We start from the raw sequence: 16,812 nt of genomic DNA, 5'->3' as shown, positions 1-16,812 counted from the left end.
GAAAGGAAAGGAAAGGAAAGGAAAGGAAAGGAAAGGAAAGGAGAAGGCATCTAACCATCACGCTGATGAGTGATCCTGCATCCCTATGCTACTTTCAATTACTGTTTTTTCCTGGTTAGGCTGTAGTGGACACACTACTATTAAGTCCCCTCCATGTGTTCCAAAAAATATACAAGATCTGAACAGTTTTGGGGGCTAATGATACTGTTGTGATCTTCAGTTTCATATTTTCTGGCTCTTTTGCAACTTTTAGCTACACAGCCTGCACATTTCATTAAACCTTTCGCTTTCTATCATTCAAAACCTGCTCCAAGTGTACATGTGTTTGGCAAAGGCATCCAAAATGATGTGTTTATTTTGCTTTGGTGCCAAAAAGCAGTGATTCATTAAGGAGCTTGGAAATGTAGAGGTAAGGCCACAGCCAGCAACCACCACACATGCCCTGAAGAGCAGAAAGCTGTGTTTTTTCAAGGAAAATGGTCAGTGCAGCTGGACCAGTATCATGGCAGACTGCTCTGAAGCAAGGAGACACTGCTGGACAGGCTGGAGAGTGCAGAAGTTCTCCCAGATAATTGGGCTTTGCTGCAGCAGCAGCAGCCAGAAGGCAGCCACAGGCTGCTGTTAAACCCAGACATGAGAGAGAAAAAATGCCTACTCCAGCCAGTAGGAGACTTTCCTTAAAATTATGAATTAGGGAACTCCACTGCCGCTACCACTTCTGTGGTGAACAAAATGCAAGGTGCAACAGGCCTTGAGAGAAGAGGTGGAGGAGGAAAGGTGGTGTCCTGCAGTAAGAACAGGCCTCCAGCTGCCTTTTGCTGCACTACTTCATTTTCTCTGCTGGGGACATGCCAGCTTGTACCAGTAAAGGGGCATGTTCACTCTTTTTACTGTAGCTAGTGATACAAACTTGAAGCAGCTAAAGCTTTTGAAAACCTGGCAGAAACCTGATTGTTGAGGAACTCTACACTCCGGCATGTCATTGTTACACGGTTGCTTCCTTTGTCCCCAGCGGCTTGAACTAGGACAGGCAGAATACTATTTATAATTTTTAATGTAGTCCTTTTTGTCTTTCATCATAAATCTGTAACCCTGGACAAAATTGATATCTGGTGACAAACACACTGTTGATTGGAAAATGTCTGATGATTATTTTCATCCTGGAAAGGAAATGCTGTCCTGTGCTTTCACAGAGCTGCCACTGCACAGTGAGACACCATGCAACAGGAGGTGCTAGGATCCAGGAGTCAGTATGAGGCACAAAGGAAATGATCATGTATGAACAACATTAGTATCAAGAGTTTTTGTTATTAACAATCAGAAACATGTAGAAGAGTTTTAGAAAATTTAAGGTTTAAATTTTAAACCAGGACTACGGCATTTAAATTTTTAAGTATTAGTGTGAGACCTTACAGACTTTGGAGGTGTTCTTCATGTTGTTTTCAGGAATATATGGTCTAGGATTAGGGACACAATGTGATCTGGTATGTCAGTTCCCCTTGGTGCTTTAAACAAAGACAGGAGGTAGATTTTTCCAGCATAAACTGCATGATGCTTAGCCCTTCTTGAAAGAAGACAAGATCCTTGCCCCGAATAACACACATTTCTTATGACATATTAATTTTCAGTAAATTCAAATTAAAAAACCATAACACCTAGTGTCAAAAGGGTCTGATTAATCAGGGTCTGATTAATCATGGTCTGAATCTCTCATTTGTTCCCTTTTCATAATATTGCACAAGATGTTCTCCAAAATCTGCATTGCACTGCTTCTGCTGTTTACATCGGAAGTCTTCAAGCAGCTGATAACTTTTGAAACAGTAGATTTCAAAATGTGTGAAATCAGAGATTTCAGACATTTTGAATCTCCAAATAATACTCCAAATAACTAGTGAAAGCTCCAAATAATTAGTGAAATACTCTGGGTATGTGAGAAAACAAAGGTTCCTGTGTAGGCCAGGCTTGATGAAGCAAAGCAAGGGAACTGACTTCAGATCATTACAAGCAAAGTAAGCAAACATTAGCAACAACCGTAGGATGAAGAAAAAAGTCAAAAAACTCAGAAGGATATAAAGTTTTAGAATTTGCCTTTAAGGAACAACAGGGAAAGAAAACATTTTTGAAAGATATTGTGGAATAGAAGTGGAATGGGGATAAAGCATGTAGAAATTGAAATGTAGGAATAAAGTACAGAGGGGGTTTAGGGCAGCTTCTGAAGCTGAGGAGCGTGCACAGGAGATGAGTAGATCTGCTCTCCATGACTCCCAAAATGTTTGTGTTGAGACCATTTTCCTTCTATTTTCTGCCTTTCAACCGCACACATTATGTAAATTACTTCAAAAGTTCAGTGCATACAGTACCACAAGAAACTGCAAAGTATTATTCAAATGAAGATTTTTCAACATACTTGCAATGTTCAAGTCTGTAGAAGTCTTTCCTATAAAAATTTTCCAAGCAGTTACTTAATATAGGCAAGAGCAATGTTAAGTTAAAGGGCACAACAGAAGAAAGTCACAGATCAGATGATAAAATCACACAAGTAGATCCATAAGCATTCATTACTAACCATTTAAAATCATTTTGATGTACTGTTGTGCAAGTTTCTTGTAGGTACAGGTAAAACCCCTGAGTCAGAGAGCACAAAGAAAGGCCCACAGCTGAGGGCATCTAGCACACACCTAGATAATAAATAATTGAACTGCTTGTTGCCATGAATTGCTTATCTGCTTCCTAATGTCTAAAACTGACTTGCAAACCGTTATGGTGAATAATTTAGAGCAGCAAACAGGTTTGCAAGTGCAGAACCTATTTGCAGATAATTTGTGAGCAGAAAAAAAACCTGTCTGTGCCAAATCACCAGGAATGAGTTTGTCCAGCTGTGCTGTCTTTCCTGTGTTTGACAGTGAACAGCTGGTAAGGATGAATAAGAACAGACATTGAAACAGGAGTCAAGATCACCTGAATACTAAAACGAGTCTGAGCCCATCAGATGTTCCATAAGTAAGGGCCTTGCTACCTGTCACCCAGTGCAATCTTAATGTGAATAAGCATATCTCATTCAAAAAATCTCTGTTATATATTTTAATGAGAATAGCCCTCATTTGCATATCAACTCCTCTGATCCAAGGCTTTGAACCTCTAGCTTCCAAATTTAGAGACTGAACTACAGAAGCTCCTCTCAGTGCTGTATAGTTGCCTTCCATTCTACTATGTAGATACTATGTACAACAGGTTTTTATGAGGAAGGAAGACTGGTGATGATCACTGACAAAGACAACAGCCTCTTTTTTAAAGAAGATTTCAAGTTCATTTTTTTACCTAATACATGGGATTGAAAATGGGAGGTGACACTGATGAGAACATAGCATTGCTAAGTAAAAGTAAGAAAAGGACACAGAAAAATATTTTAAAATATTTTCAAATGAGAGAATAATGTAGGGTTATTAAAAAAGTCCCTGGTTATTAAAAGGAAATGGCCTAAATTCCCAATACAATGCCAGCATAATCCATGAATATGGCCTGTGATTTTATTTTGACAGTGCCAAACTGCATTCAGTTTCACAGAAAACAGAACTAGATTTTTAGCTCAACTACAGCTGACGTTTCAGTCTTAAGCACACAAACTGATTTTGGTGGTACCCTCCCCAAACTCTTCCCTTTTGTAACTGCAGGTTTTCTACAGGTAGGTAGAAATTCAGTGTCATCATTATAAACCTTAGTGTGACCCATGACAAAAAAATTACCTAGCTTCTTGCTTGTGTTTGCTTATGCCATAACCTTTACTTTGTTCATTGAATTGTACAGCTTTGCAGCCTGCTGGACACTGTGCTGCTCATCTTCCAGCAGTTCTGCACACTGACAGGAGTTGTGGGTGGGAGGGGTGGGAGGACTGCCTGTCTGCATCATTTTTGTTCTAGACTCAATGCTAAAATTTTTTCCTGTTATAAGGCTGAATATGTTTGCCAGTCCTGCATTATGAATCCCGGGATTAAATGTGATAGCCTCTTCTTGTAGCTTCTGTTATATTTAATGCCATAAATTAATCTCAATGACTGAAAGAACAGTTATACAAATTCACCTTTCTAAAATGCCTCTTTACTTTGTACAAGCCTACAGAACTTTAAAGACTGGGCAACAGCATCCCACAAGTTGTAGGTCATCTATTGCTATCCATCATCCCAGTATAGTAAACACACTGAAATAGAGCTGTCTTTGAAACTTTATTGATGGGAAGGAATTTGATCTTTGATATGTGAGACAGATTATTGTGTGTATTTCATTCTAACTTTAGAACAAATTGGAAGTTTCACATCATCTTCCATGAAGAGATCTCGTATCAGTCATTTAGATAAGTGCAATATTCTTGTTTTACAAACACTTCTGAAATTCATGAAGAAGCTATTCTTCCTCTTTTGATGGAATATTTCAGTTCTTGAGGGTCAGCAGAGTGTCTATTTTATTTATCAGTACTCAAGACAATAACTTGGGTCAAGAAGGGAAGGACTGTGTGTAGCATGAGGCAATCAGATAACTGCAGTATTATTACTGACACTGAAATTTCAACTGGGACACTGGGTCCAGGAACCCCATTGATGCTGATGTATCAGAACAGTCTGGCATGACTTACTGGCAACTGTTGTACCCATCAGCTTCCCCACCTTCCTTGGGATGTTTCAGCATCTTGTTATAGTATTTCCTTCAGTACAAAACTAGCCCTGCATAAAAAGGTCATGGAAATGTTAATCCTGAAATTCTCACTTTCATCTGCCCTTCCCATTTTTGCTTTGCTTGCAATTGTGGATTTCCAGGAACTCCAGAAGACTACAACAGCTAAAAAATGCTGGGCAGTCCATTTGTGTGTTTTATCCTTTTAGCTGTTTAAAGGAAAAGTGGAATATACATCTTAACACATCATAGATAAAGTCATCTAAATCCTAAAAAAAAAAGAAACTATAGCAAATAAAGGTGTATTTTATCTACATAATTGCAATTTCAAATTCTGCTAGAATCAGTAGTTATCAAACACTATTGTACCCTTAAACTTTTAACTGTCCTAAATGCCAATTGCCAACATGTCAGGAAATGTAATGCACAGATGGGAACACCTCTATCATACTGCAGAATAAAAGTCCACAGACAAATGAGTATTTATGTATTTTGTGTGGATGCTCAAATGGGAATGTCAGCAAGGCAATAAAATCCCTTCTGTGTGGAGGCAATTACATAAATATAGCTCTGCATATGAGAAATGTCATATCTTGGCTTTCAACAGCCCAATTTCTCTTACAGGTCACATTGGTAGACACCTTTTTGTACAGTCTTGAGGATTCATGGTTCACTCCCTCCCATCAGTGAGTCACAAGCTGAATTCTTTAATCAAATGGCTTAAAAGGCAGGATTTAAGCAGAAAAGTGCTATTGTTTTTTCTAATTTGATCTTTAATGACTGTGAGTACTTGAGATGTATACATTGCTCCTTTGCATCTTTAGGCAGGAAATAAAGCAGAAAGAGACATGACTGTTGTATGCACCTGTACCATTTTATATATTCAACTAGTATTCCCAATTCAGGATCAAAATAAAGTATTTATTTTTGCGCACTTTACGAAATCTGAATAGAGAATCTATGGTGCTGGTATTGGATGCTGGCAGTTATCTTGTCCATCATGAATAAATATCCCCTTAATAAGAACTTTAAATTTTCAAATGCAAGTAAATTGTTTCTTGTTTACTGGTTGTTCTTTTGGGTAGATTTTTATAAGCAGAAGCTACATTTTCTGATTCTATACAGCATAATGCCTATAATCTGTTAGTGCTATAAATCAACACTGATGTTCCCTAATAGAACTTCCATCCCCTACTTTCTAAAGTCGTAACCATGTTTGATTAGTTCTACAACATACCACTGAGCATTGCTGAGGTATGAAGACAGAACCCTTAAAAAGGAGGTGTCTGTAGGGAAAACATATAGAAGAAAGTCACTACCTTCAATTAACTTAGGAAGAAACAAACTCCAAACAAACAGAGTAATCAAACCAAAAGAAATTGGCAACTAATTCAACTAAACTCATTTTATCAGCTCACAAATTGACCTTGGGGAGTTTATTACTTCATGTGAATCATAGCAGACAGATGATATATACTTTTGCATTGTAAACTGGGCTTTTACACAGCAGGACAATATAATTGCCTTTGATAAAATTAATGAGATTCACCAGAGGCAGACAGGAACACTTTTAGGTTCCTGTTTACAAGTGTCTCCAAAGAGGTAACTTGAGTTTCTCAAAACAAACCCTTTAAAAATAATTTTTCAAGATAAGAAAAATAAATGTGCCAAATTGCATGCAAAAAAATTCCCAATAAATAAATGACAGAAGCTGTCTGTTCAACAAGCTGCCCTTCTGAAAGCCTTTCCTTGGGTTGGACGAAGGCACCACTAAATCATCTACCTTGCCCTTGGCTCCCACTGCATAATTTAGTCTGGTGTCTCTGTATGAGCACCACTTAGTTGTCTTCAACTCCATGCTTTGTACGGGGCCTGGAGTCGGAGGTGTCAGGCAAAGCGTCTTTCCTTCAGTGTTTGAACATCCAGGTTGCAATGCTACTCTCTCCTTGCAAAGGCACTGTTAGATTAAAACGCAGCACATCAGTCTTTCCTGAATGCATTGGCACTAACTTTCTTCACACCTTTTGTTCGAGAGTGCTTTCTGCAATTTCCATCTCATCTCTTTCAAGCTGTCTCCCATAATCCAGTGGTATTTTAAGGGGCAGAAGACACTGAACATAGGACAGCACTTTTTGTCTGATAAAAAGCACAACTATCTAATGGGATTTCTAACTATTTGCACATCTGTATGTGGATATCAGATCCCTTTTGTATCAGCACTAGTTCACTAGGAGCTCGTGTTGAATTTCACCAAGTTCCTGCATGGAGAAACTTTCTAAGATACTCTCCTTGGCCCTGTAGGTAGTGTTGCTCCATCCTGCAAGTCTGGCGTTTTTTTGACCCTATTAAAATTTACTTGTTTGAAAGAGCTGAATTTATTAAATAATCCAGATAACTCTGTGACTGCCTTGTCCTCATTATCACTCTGGTAATATTTATTCTGTCTAAAATTGCTGTTGGTGGTAATTTATGTAGTCTTTTAAAGCTGTTTGAAATAATGCTTTTCTAGATTGCTGATGAAAACACTGATGAGCCTCACCATAGCTCCCCAACAGAAACATCCTTATTAAATGCTACTGCTCCTTGAACAATTGATCTGCTTTTCATTTAGTCTTCATCTGTTTGTGCTTTATTAATTTTGTGTTGTCTTCACTTTTTCTCTCTTACTAAATCAAGTACCTAGCAGAAGTCTATTCCACTCAAGCCTCTGGCAATTTAACACATAATCATATAAAATGAGGAAATAAAAGGTCTGTTTACCACGACCTATTTTCTATAAAATACCCATAAAGACTAGCATTAGTTGTGTTCTTTTCTATTCACCATATATTAGCTGACAATCACATATTCTGCCTACTACACAAACCACAGCTACTTGTGGTGCTCCATTTGTGTCCTTAGTGTAGGGCCCACACTAACACAGTTCTCCATCTCCTGAAGTATCACCACAGTGCCAACACATGCAAAGAACAGCAGGTCAGACATCTCTTTAACCCCTCTAGGATTTCCAGACCACCGAGAAATATAGTAATTTCACCATATGGCTTGCTGATAGGTGTTCTTTGGATGAGCCTTGAGTGTCCTTCTGTGATGCATGTGCATCTCCCTGCTTGTTTCTAGATACTGCATAGTAATACCTATTAAGCACTCGAGTTTTTTGGGGGGGGTTATATTTTCTTTTTTTTTTGTCACTGGTAACAGTTAGTAGCTCTAGCTCTAGCATTAAGCTTGCTCTAGTGAGCTTAGCATTACGCTTGTATCACTGCTTAGATTATACTTATGCATTAAACAAACTATTATTCCTTTTGCCCTAGTGCTATATGTACAATCGCTATTTCCCCCCCATCTTCCCCATAAATGTTTCCAATTGATTCTGACCCTTCTTGTCACTTGTTATTGCAGAGTTCTGTCTGGATATTGCTGTCTTTGACTATCTTCTTTCTTTCAGAATTAAAAGTAGTCCTGTCTTTGATTACTCACCTGTGGGTGAGGTGAGGGTCGGGCACTTTTCCAGACCTCCGTTACAGCCAGACTAGGGCTGGTAACGACTCCGTGCCCTGCCCAGCTACTCGTTTTCTACTCGTGATGGTAGCACAGCCCTGAAAACAGCCCCCAGCAGTGAAGCACCTCTGAGCAGGGCAATGGGGATTCGCTCTCTGAGATTGCCTCAAGTTTCCCCTGTACCTTCAGAGGCGATAAGAAGGGGTGGGAATAACTGTGTCTGGACTAACCCTGTGGGCTTCGGAGGGAGGAGGGTGGTAGGCAGACACTGGGACACGCTGACAGCGCGGGAAGCCTCACCAGTTACGCACCGTCTTTTCCGATCTCCGTGTAACTAAGGTGGTTTTCCTTTTTTTTTTTTTTTTTTTTTTTTTTTTTTACTTATTAAAAACTTTTGCGCTCCCCCCCGGGCAGGAACCCGAGCTGGGAGCGGAGGGGAGCGGAGCGCAGCCCCCCCGGCCGGGCGGGGCCGAGGCGGTGCCCGGGGGCGGGGTGGAGCGGGGCGGAGCGGGACGGGGGTGGAGGCGGAGGGTCCCGGGTCCGCGGCCGGCGGCCGGGCGGCTCGGCGGCGATGACAGGCAGCCGCCGGCCCGCAGCCGCCGCGGGAACAGCCGCCCCCCGCCCGCTGGCGGGGAGCGCGGCCCCGGCCAGCACTGGGATGGCCCCTCGGGAACAGCCGCGGCGGAGGCTGTGCGCCCGGCGGGCGGCGTGACCGCCTCCCGGCCCAGCCATGGGACAGACCTCGGTCTCCACGCTGCCCGAGCCGGCCGGCGGTGAGTACCGAGGAGCGCCCGGCGGGGAGGAACGGGGAGCGCGGCGTGGCGGCGGCGGGGGAAGCCCACGGTCCTGGGAGAGCAGTGCCCGCGGTCCCCGGGTCGCCGCCGCTCGCCCGCCCCTTCGGACCGCAGGGGGGACGCGTGGGGCGGCCGCTTTCCAGGCTGCCCCGTCCTGCTCGGCAGCCGCCGGGGGGTGAGAGGCTCCACCGTGCCCCTCCACCTCCCCGGAGGTTCGGGGTTACTTTTTGCCCCCGTTATAAAATAAATAAGTACGAAGGCGAAAAAAAAGAAAGGGGAAGGAAAGGAGCTCTGGCACCGCGCCCAGTAGCGCGGCTAGTAACCCGCCCAGCTGGTTGCTTTTGGCTCCAGGACGTTTTATGTGTAAGCAGACTGTTGAAAATAAATAAATAGCGTGTGAGTAGAACTGGGGGGGGGTTGTTTTGTTTTTCTTTTTTCTCTTCAATAAAATAGTCCTAACTGTTTGCAACTTTTTGAAGATAGTACAGACTACTTGGGAATGCTGTTTGGAGGCATGTTAGGATAACCTGGTGTGTTTTAGTTACTGAAAAACAGAGCGTGTCTCTTCCCACAATAATAGGATGTAGAATCTAAATTAACTCCAGCGAGGTTTGAAGTTTCCTGCGAAAATGTCACTGCATGCATGTTTTTTCTCAACGCCTGTTTCCTTTGCATCCAGTTAAAAAAATAAGAAAATCCTGTTGTGGAATTTAATTCTGGAGGCTGAACTTTATCCTTAATTTGCTTATTGCTGTTAATGTGGGACTGTTTTGTCAAACAGGAGACAGTGCAACAAAGTTTCTTTTTTCCCCCTTGTTTTTCCTTGATGGGTGTTTCGAAGGATAGTTTTAGTAATAGCACATACATTTTCAGAAGAGCTCCAATATGTTCCTAGTCGCACCATCCCAGTCAAAACCTTGGATTATTTCCTCACCTGTCAAACACTGCATGAAAGAGAAATTGGACCATTTCCAACAAATGTCACCATCCTGTTGAAGGTTTCACCCAGTAGCCAGCATGACAGGATTATTTCAAGGTAGGCACCAGGAAACAGATGGACTGGTTAAAATTTTTTGGTCACTTTTTTGTACAGGAAGTTGAACAAATGCTTAGGTACAAAAGTCTACTGTGAGAGTATTTTGCCCTAGGGGAGCCCATATCTTGACCAAGGATAGCTGTGGTGTCTGTGTTCCCTTGGCTCAGTGCTAATGAACAATAAGTTTTACCTAAAAGGAAAAAAGTCACCCTTGAATTCTTTCCTAACTGAAACCAAACTTTTCAACCAGGAGCAGTAAGAGACTGCTATCTGAAGATGTAAGTTACGATGATGCTACCTCAGTATTGCCAAGTAAATTCTGGTTACCTCCATTTTAATAGCACTTCACTTTATGAAGAGACAGTAGCAGTGGTAGCACCTCCAGGAAGTTCCACAGAAGAGTAATGCCACTGCACTTTGAGCCCTGTTGAAATTGTTGGGAGGGTATATCCTCAACAAGAAGCCATAGGGGCAGGTGGGTTTCTGGGTGGCATGGAGTCTTGGGGGTGCAATCATTTGTTTTCTCTAGTCTGTTTTGCTGGTATGGTCTGGATACTTGATATTGCAAAATTTAGGAAGCCCTGTCCAACTGTGATCAGGGCAGGATAATGACTTCCATTAGTTCCTGTTTCATAGGTTACCCCTTAGGCAAGCAGGCCTAAAATCTTCGTTGATTTTGGCATGCCAGCCAGCTACAAGCCATTTAAGTCTTTGACAGCTGCTAGAGATTAGAGTTGAGGGAGATATCTGTCTTGCACACGCAGGGGTTACAAATCTGTTTTAGTGCTAAGGAATCAATAGTGCATTCAGATCCTCAGTGAGTCACACAAAAGCAGCTATGAGAAGTTGCTTGCCTGTTCGCTCCCTTTTTTCCCCCAGCCATGCCAGCCTGCAAGGGCTCAAACCCTGCCCTGTGATCCCTGCAGACCTCAACTGGATGCAGGGGAAGGCGCCACTAGTAAATCACCGTGGGGACTTTGGATGGACTGGTAAGGTGAATGTGGTTTGATCTACAAAACTAAAGTAAAAGATTTTTCCTGAAAGTCATAATGTGTTGGAAGAGATAAAATATATGCATAATACAATATTCAGGATGGAACCCAGCCAGTGTCCTGCAGCATTTTTATTAAGATTTCCTTTAAATGAAAGGTTTTAGTCTTGGAAAGGGAAATATATACTGAAATAGTTAAACAAATCAAGGTCCTAGTGTCACTTTCCCTTTGGGTTAAGGGCAGGACTGAGGCCTAACCATAAAATTCAGAAGTCCTTCTCAATTGGACAAACATAGACTCATACCAGATGGATTATCATGCCTATAAAGAAAGGAAGAATCAGTGTCTTGTACCCCACTGGAACTTTCTTTAGCAATGTTGTCTTGCTAGAGTTTGCCATCAGTTGCGTGTGAGTGGGTGTAGAAGTGTTTTGGACAGGAGGATCAGGGCTTTAATCATCTGCCATAACTGTGAGTGGTAGATGAGCAGCAAAGCAGGCCTTGGATTGCCTGGATGTCCACAGGCAGCTTTTGCTCCTTCTCTTCAGTTAAATTTTTTAAAGCTTGTTTTTTATTTGCTTTGGTTAAAAATGTGAACAAACAGCAATTGCAAGAGGAGCTTGCGAAGACAGTATATATACGTTGATAAGAAAGAGCATGTATTGTCCTTGTTTGTTTTCCTTCCTCTTCTCTGATTTTCCCATGCCTGGCAGGACTTGATTACTGTGCTCTCTCTCCATTCACTGACTGGAGTTCAGTGCTTTTGGGAGTTATCAGCCATCATGTGCAAATGCTATCACTTCTGTTTTCTGATCTACAGTTTATCAAAGGGCACCAGAGCTGTATGCTTTTTTCAGTCTTTTTTTTTTCCTTTTGGATTTGTTCTTGGGTAGTTCAGAACCAGCCACAGTACTGAGAAACAGCAAAGTCATCAAGTGGAGGCATGACCAGCGTGTTGGGAAGGTAACATTTCAAAGCAGAACTAGTTAAGCGATGAAAGATTTTTGTTGTTTCTTGAATAGCGATGTCTTGTCAAGAAAGAAATTTCCAGTAAAAACAGAACTAGTTGTGTTCCTGGGAAGAGGTCAGGCAGCTCAGCATGAAGTGTGAAGCACAAGTAGAGGGAAAGGACAAGTTGCAAAGGGGAAGGTCTCGGGAACCTCTTGCACTGATGATCAGGATGCTCATCAGGGCCAGTTGAAGACTGGGGTCAGATCCCTGTGCTGACCTTCTGTGCCAAGAATGTAATCTGTGGGTGGGAGTTCCTTCTGTCATATACATTTTGCAGAAACAGAGCACAAACCGTAAGGCTTGTGTTTCATCCTTCTACAGACCCAAAGATTTTTCATGGGCATGAAAATGTACTTCAACAGCGCAGAAAAACCATTTCCCACCCAGCTCCCCCCTTGAGATGAAAGCAGTCACTGGAAGGATCCTGTTGTTTGTTTACTTTGGCACTCGGTGAAATGATTCTCATAGGTCAGAAGTGAACATGTTTCTCAGACTGCTCCTTTTCATCTCTCTTGGCTTTGTGGGATTTCCTGCTCATGGACAAGGAAATAGCAGCTTCACCTGTGTCTGTGCAGAGGAATTGTCATTTCCTTAACTAGGCAACTTTGTCCTAGTCCTGAAATGAAATGGAAAACTAATATTTGTTTCAGCAGTTCTAGGTGTTGGTAAACAAACTAGTTGGTTAGCAGTTCAGCAGTTCCAGGACTTGTTTAGTAAGAGAAGTTATTCCAGTAGTGTTCTTCATTACTACCTACTTGTGAGCCTTACTGAGGGTGCTGTTATGGGGCAAGCCCTTCTGTTCCTGAGGAGCTGGACATGGAGATACTCAGCCACAGATTTAAATCCTCATCCTAACTCAGTCTATGAATCTGAACACTATGAATCTGAATGTGCAGAAAAGCCCTTACAGTAATATTTCTAAAGAGTTTTAAAAGGAAATTGATTTTTCTCCTCCAGCTACTTTTATTTTCAAAGGTGGAAGAACTTTGATATCATTGTACTTTACAGGAGGACATTTCAAAGCATTTACAGGAGCAGCGAGCTACTCCCAACACACCTGTCAGCTGGTCATTTTCAGGTTTTGATGCACTTGAAAGAACGAAAAGCAGAGCTGTTGAGCTGAAATGTCAAGTCCCATTTGATGTGAAGCCCTAAATGACTTGTCCACAGCCACAAAGGACATTCTGGGCAGAGTTTCATCTTCCGTATTTTGGTTGGGGTCTTTGAGGCTGAACCCTCATAATATTTCACAGGGAATCCTATTCCTTTTTTCTACCCTTCTTTATGCTTTTGTAAGTTATGCAAGAGTTATAAGTATAATGTAAAGGTGTATTGTTTTCATTTGCTACTAAATTTACATCCAAGGCTTTTCAGTTTTTGGGAAACACTTTCTTCACCCTACCAGTACTGTCAGATGGGGCTTCAATTGTGACTGCTCCAGAATTTGGGTTAAGTAAGTATGCAGTTGGCCCCAGACTTCAGGCTGATAGAGTGGATATTTTGGATACCTAGTCAAAGGCATAAAAAGCCCATGTTTTCAGACAGGATGGGTAGCCATGGATTTACCTGCTACTAGTGGGAACTGCAAGAGCTCTTTTAAGAAGTTGATGCTTGTGTTTCTTGAGAAGTTTCTGTGAGAAGTAATGGCAACTGCTGAAGGTGTAGGTTTCAGCTCCCCACACCATAAATCTGATTTGTGCTGTTGATGAGGGTCTGAGTGTGAGCATGTAGAATGAATCACTATTTATAGAGAAAAAATTGTGCACACTTTTAAGTATTCCATGTTTATAAAATATAAAATGTATGTGCTGCTGCATACTCTGTGATCTGCCAGAGCAGAGCGGGGCCCCCCACGGCTGCAGCAGTTGCTGCTGGCCCAGCCAGAGCTCCTCAGCTGCAGCAATAGCTCACTGGAGGGGAGGCTGCAACCTGAGCCTGCACCAGGCATGGCCCAGAACACAGGTCTCATAAGGACACAGGGGACCAGCTACAACACAGGGACCGCATGTGTGTGAAAATAAAGGTGTAGTGCTCAACAGGTTCCAGGTCGGTGTCTCACCTCTTCTCATTCTGATGCCACTTCAAGGATAACCAGAAATTCTCCTCATTTAGCTGCCAGGGTATGTGACCTTTAATGTCAGGCATGCCAGCCGAGGTATCTTTATGTGCTGATGTTTGGTAGCTGTTAATCACCTTTTCGCAGTGTTAACCATCAGCTTCCTCATCTGCCATGAGGAGAACCAGAGTTGGCTCCTGAGGAGTCATCATGGGCAGGGCAACAGAGTCCCGCCAGCTGCCTGGGTTTGTGTGGGGGTTCTCTTCTCAGATGACCACTCCGATACTTCCCTCAGATGAAAAGCTCGTGGAATATCTTGTTTCCTGCTGAGCCCCGTGTGCTAAGCCCCACTGACAACTGATCCCAGTCCACTGGGTCTCAGCTACCCCTTGGATCAGTTGTCCTTCCTTTCTAGATCCTCTTTCTTACTGCTCCTGAGTAATATGGCCTTGTTCTTAGGTGGTGTTTTCTGTTACATATTTCAAATGCTTTCCAGTCCTTTTTATATTATTCCTTGTTTTAAACGGGAAAACTTATCACAAGGAGATGGGACAGTGCCTAAGACATAGCCAGGAGGAAATCAAAGAGCTCCCAAGTCCTCATCAGTGTTTGAGCCATATCACAGTCCAGCCTGTTAAAAATAGAAAAGACTTAGACATTTATACCTTTCTTTATATGTTTTTCCTTAAAGTTGTCCTCTATTCATTTTGGACACCAATGCTTTTTGGGATTTAAAAAAATGTAACATTGCTGAAAAATACTTGTGAATCAGTGCTGATATGGATTTGTTTTTCACTTTAGTTTATTGTTTTAAAACATAACAATGAGTGAACTTAATGTCTTGGGTCAATCACTGGTAGATTTTTAAAAATACTTCAGCAAACAGCCTGCTTCCAGAACTTATTTCTGCCCATTGCATTTAAATTGTAACAGTGGCTTGAAAAATATTTCTGATATACACAAATACCCCAACCAGCTGCCGTTCAGTCCCGTATGGAGAAGTAATCTCTGAGTTGTCCATTCATTGCCTTCTGTAGTTGGCACAAGGGGAATTCCTGATCCAGTTGTTCTTCTGATACGAAAGGATTTTCATTCTAGTAGGGCCAGTGCTAGGCATAGGAAAAAAAGGAAAAAAAGAGAGGAGTTAGTTTGTTGGTGATGGTAAAATGTCTCTAGTAACAGGCAACAGTGCCCCTGGTCTATCTTGCCCCCAGCAGATCTCAGAGAGTGAGGCTGGCTGCTGATGCTCCTGCTGAGACAGCAGCCAGGATGTAGGTGTGTGTCAGGGAAGGAGGCAGTTTGGTTTTGTCTGTGTCCCTGAGTCGCCAGTATTCAGTTTCGCCAGAGCTGATGAGAAGCTTTCAGTCAGATCTGGGTTCAAGCCACATAAAGATATTGATGTATAAAATATGTGCAAAACTGAAAAAGAAACTGTGAGTACAAACCATGAGGAGGGAAAGTAGGCGGATAAGTGAGGGGGTTAGTTTGTTATTTTATTTCATGCCCCCAAAATAAAATCTAAGGCAAAGCATGACACGGAGTAATTTATATTGCCTTGTATGTGAACTCTACAACCCCTAGACTGTCAAGCGTATTTTTGGGTAAATGTAAAATCACAGTGGGGTCCAGAGTGTGCCATTTCCTAGTGTCTTATGATCAAAACAGTTCAGTAGGAATGAGGTGGGAAGGTCACGGTGAACATACAGGTGATGCAGGGTGTGAAGATGGACTGTTTTTTCTTCTCACTGTCTTTGACCAGAATAACAGGGGTGACAGTACTGCATGTCCTCTCTTCTCAGTTTTGGGGGTTTTCCCCCTGTTTTTTTTCTGGATTTAAATATTAAAATATGTGAATCAATCTAACCTTGCCTGTTTGCAGTCCACAGAGTCGTTTGCACAGACCATGCAATTACCTCTGTTAATCTTATGGTGGTTAATTATTAGGAAGTTTGACTTAAGACTTGAGTTTCTTGCAAGGCTTGATACAAGGTCGCTGCATAGGAATATGAATTTCTTCTGTCTTTGACTTGGGTTTTGGGCCCTCGGAAAGAAAGCCTCTGTCCAAAGGGAAAGTCTTATTTACCTTTGTGTTCTCTCACCGCTTTGTACAGCTGTGATGATCAGTGTAAGTGGGGAAAAGCTAGGGAGAAATGAGGATCTATGGTTGATCCGTCATTGTGTGGAAGTCTAGGGTATGCTGTCAGATTGCATGCAAGTAAAATGAGACTGTACAATAATATTATAATAATACTATAAAACTGTGATAACACTTGTTAATTGACAGATCAGAGTGTTAATACCACACCTGTGTCAATGGTATCTTTGTGAAAATGAAGTTTTATATGAAAAGATAAGGGCTATGTTGCCTTTTTCTTCTCTCATTCCCGCATTGGTTTCGTATGAATTGGAGTGATGTTTTGCCTAGTGGAGTTAGATTGTGATACAGCTGTCCTAACATTGAAACCACGTGAGCAAAACCAGTTCTATTTCCAAAGATCAGCCTGCATTCCTCGCCCCTGAGAATGTGCTTTTTTTATTAGTGTTCCAAGATGTTTTCACTCTGCCCAAACTGTTGGCAAATCCTGGTCAGGTAGATGGGCCATCATAATTTCAGTGTTGTTTACTTCTTTTTGTATTTTCCAAATCTGAATGTTCTAATGTATTGCCCAGTAAAAATCCAAGAATGGTGCAGAGGCCTTAGATGTTGATTGGGCTTTAAAGCCTGGGCTATTACTCCTCATGCAAACAAATCACATAG

At 41.9% G+C, this 16,812-nt stretch overlaps 1 protein-coding gene across 5 annotated transcripts in view; it reads left to right on the top strand.

Moving 5' to 3' along the window:
* The window catches only part of PHACTR2 (phosphatase and actin regulator 2), a 135,023-nt gene that overhangs the window by 51,278 nt on the left and 66,933 nt on the right, over nt 1–16,812 (top strand). Inside the window, exon 1 of one of the 5 annotated variants that reach the window (XM_027689382.1) lies at nt 8,848–8,939. The exons of the other annotated variants lie outside the window; for them this stretch is intronic. Within the exon in view, the coding sequence (XP_027545183.1) occupies nt 8,897–8,939 (43 nt within the window). The 5' untranslated portion in view covers nt 8,848–8,896. Of the gene's footprint in view, nt 1–8,847; nt 8,940–16,812 lie in introns of those variants that run through there. 5 annotated transcript variants of the gene reach the window in all.

This window comes from Neopelma chrysocephalum, unplaced genomic scaffold, assembly GCF_003984885.1.
Source record: "Neopelma chrysocephalum unplaced genomic scaffold, ASM398488v2 Primary Assembly neopelma1_23, whole genome shotgun sequence".
Classification (NCBI taxonomy): Eukaryota; Metazoa; Chordata; class Aves; order Passeriformes; family Pipridae; genus Neopelma; species Neopelma chrysocephalum.
This window is presented reverse-complemented; position numbering and strand designations above follow the sequence as displayed.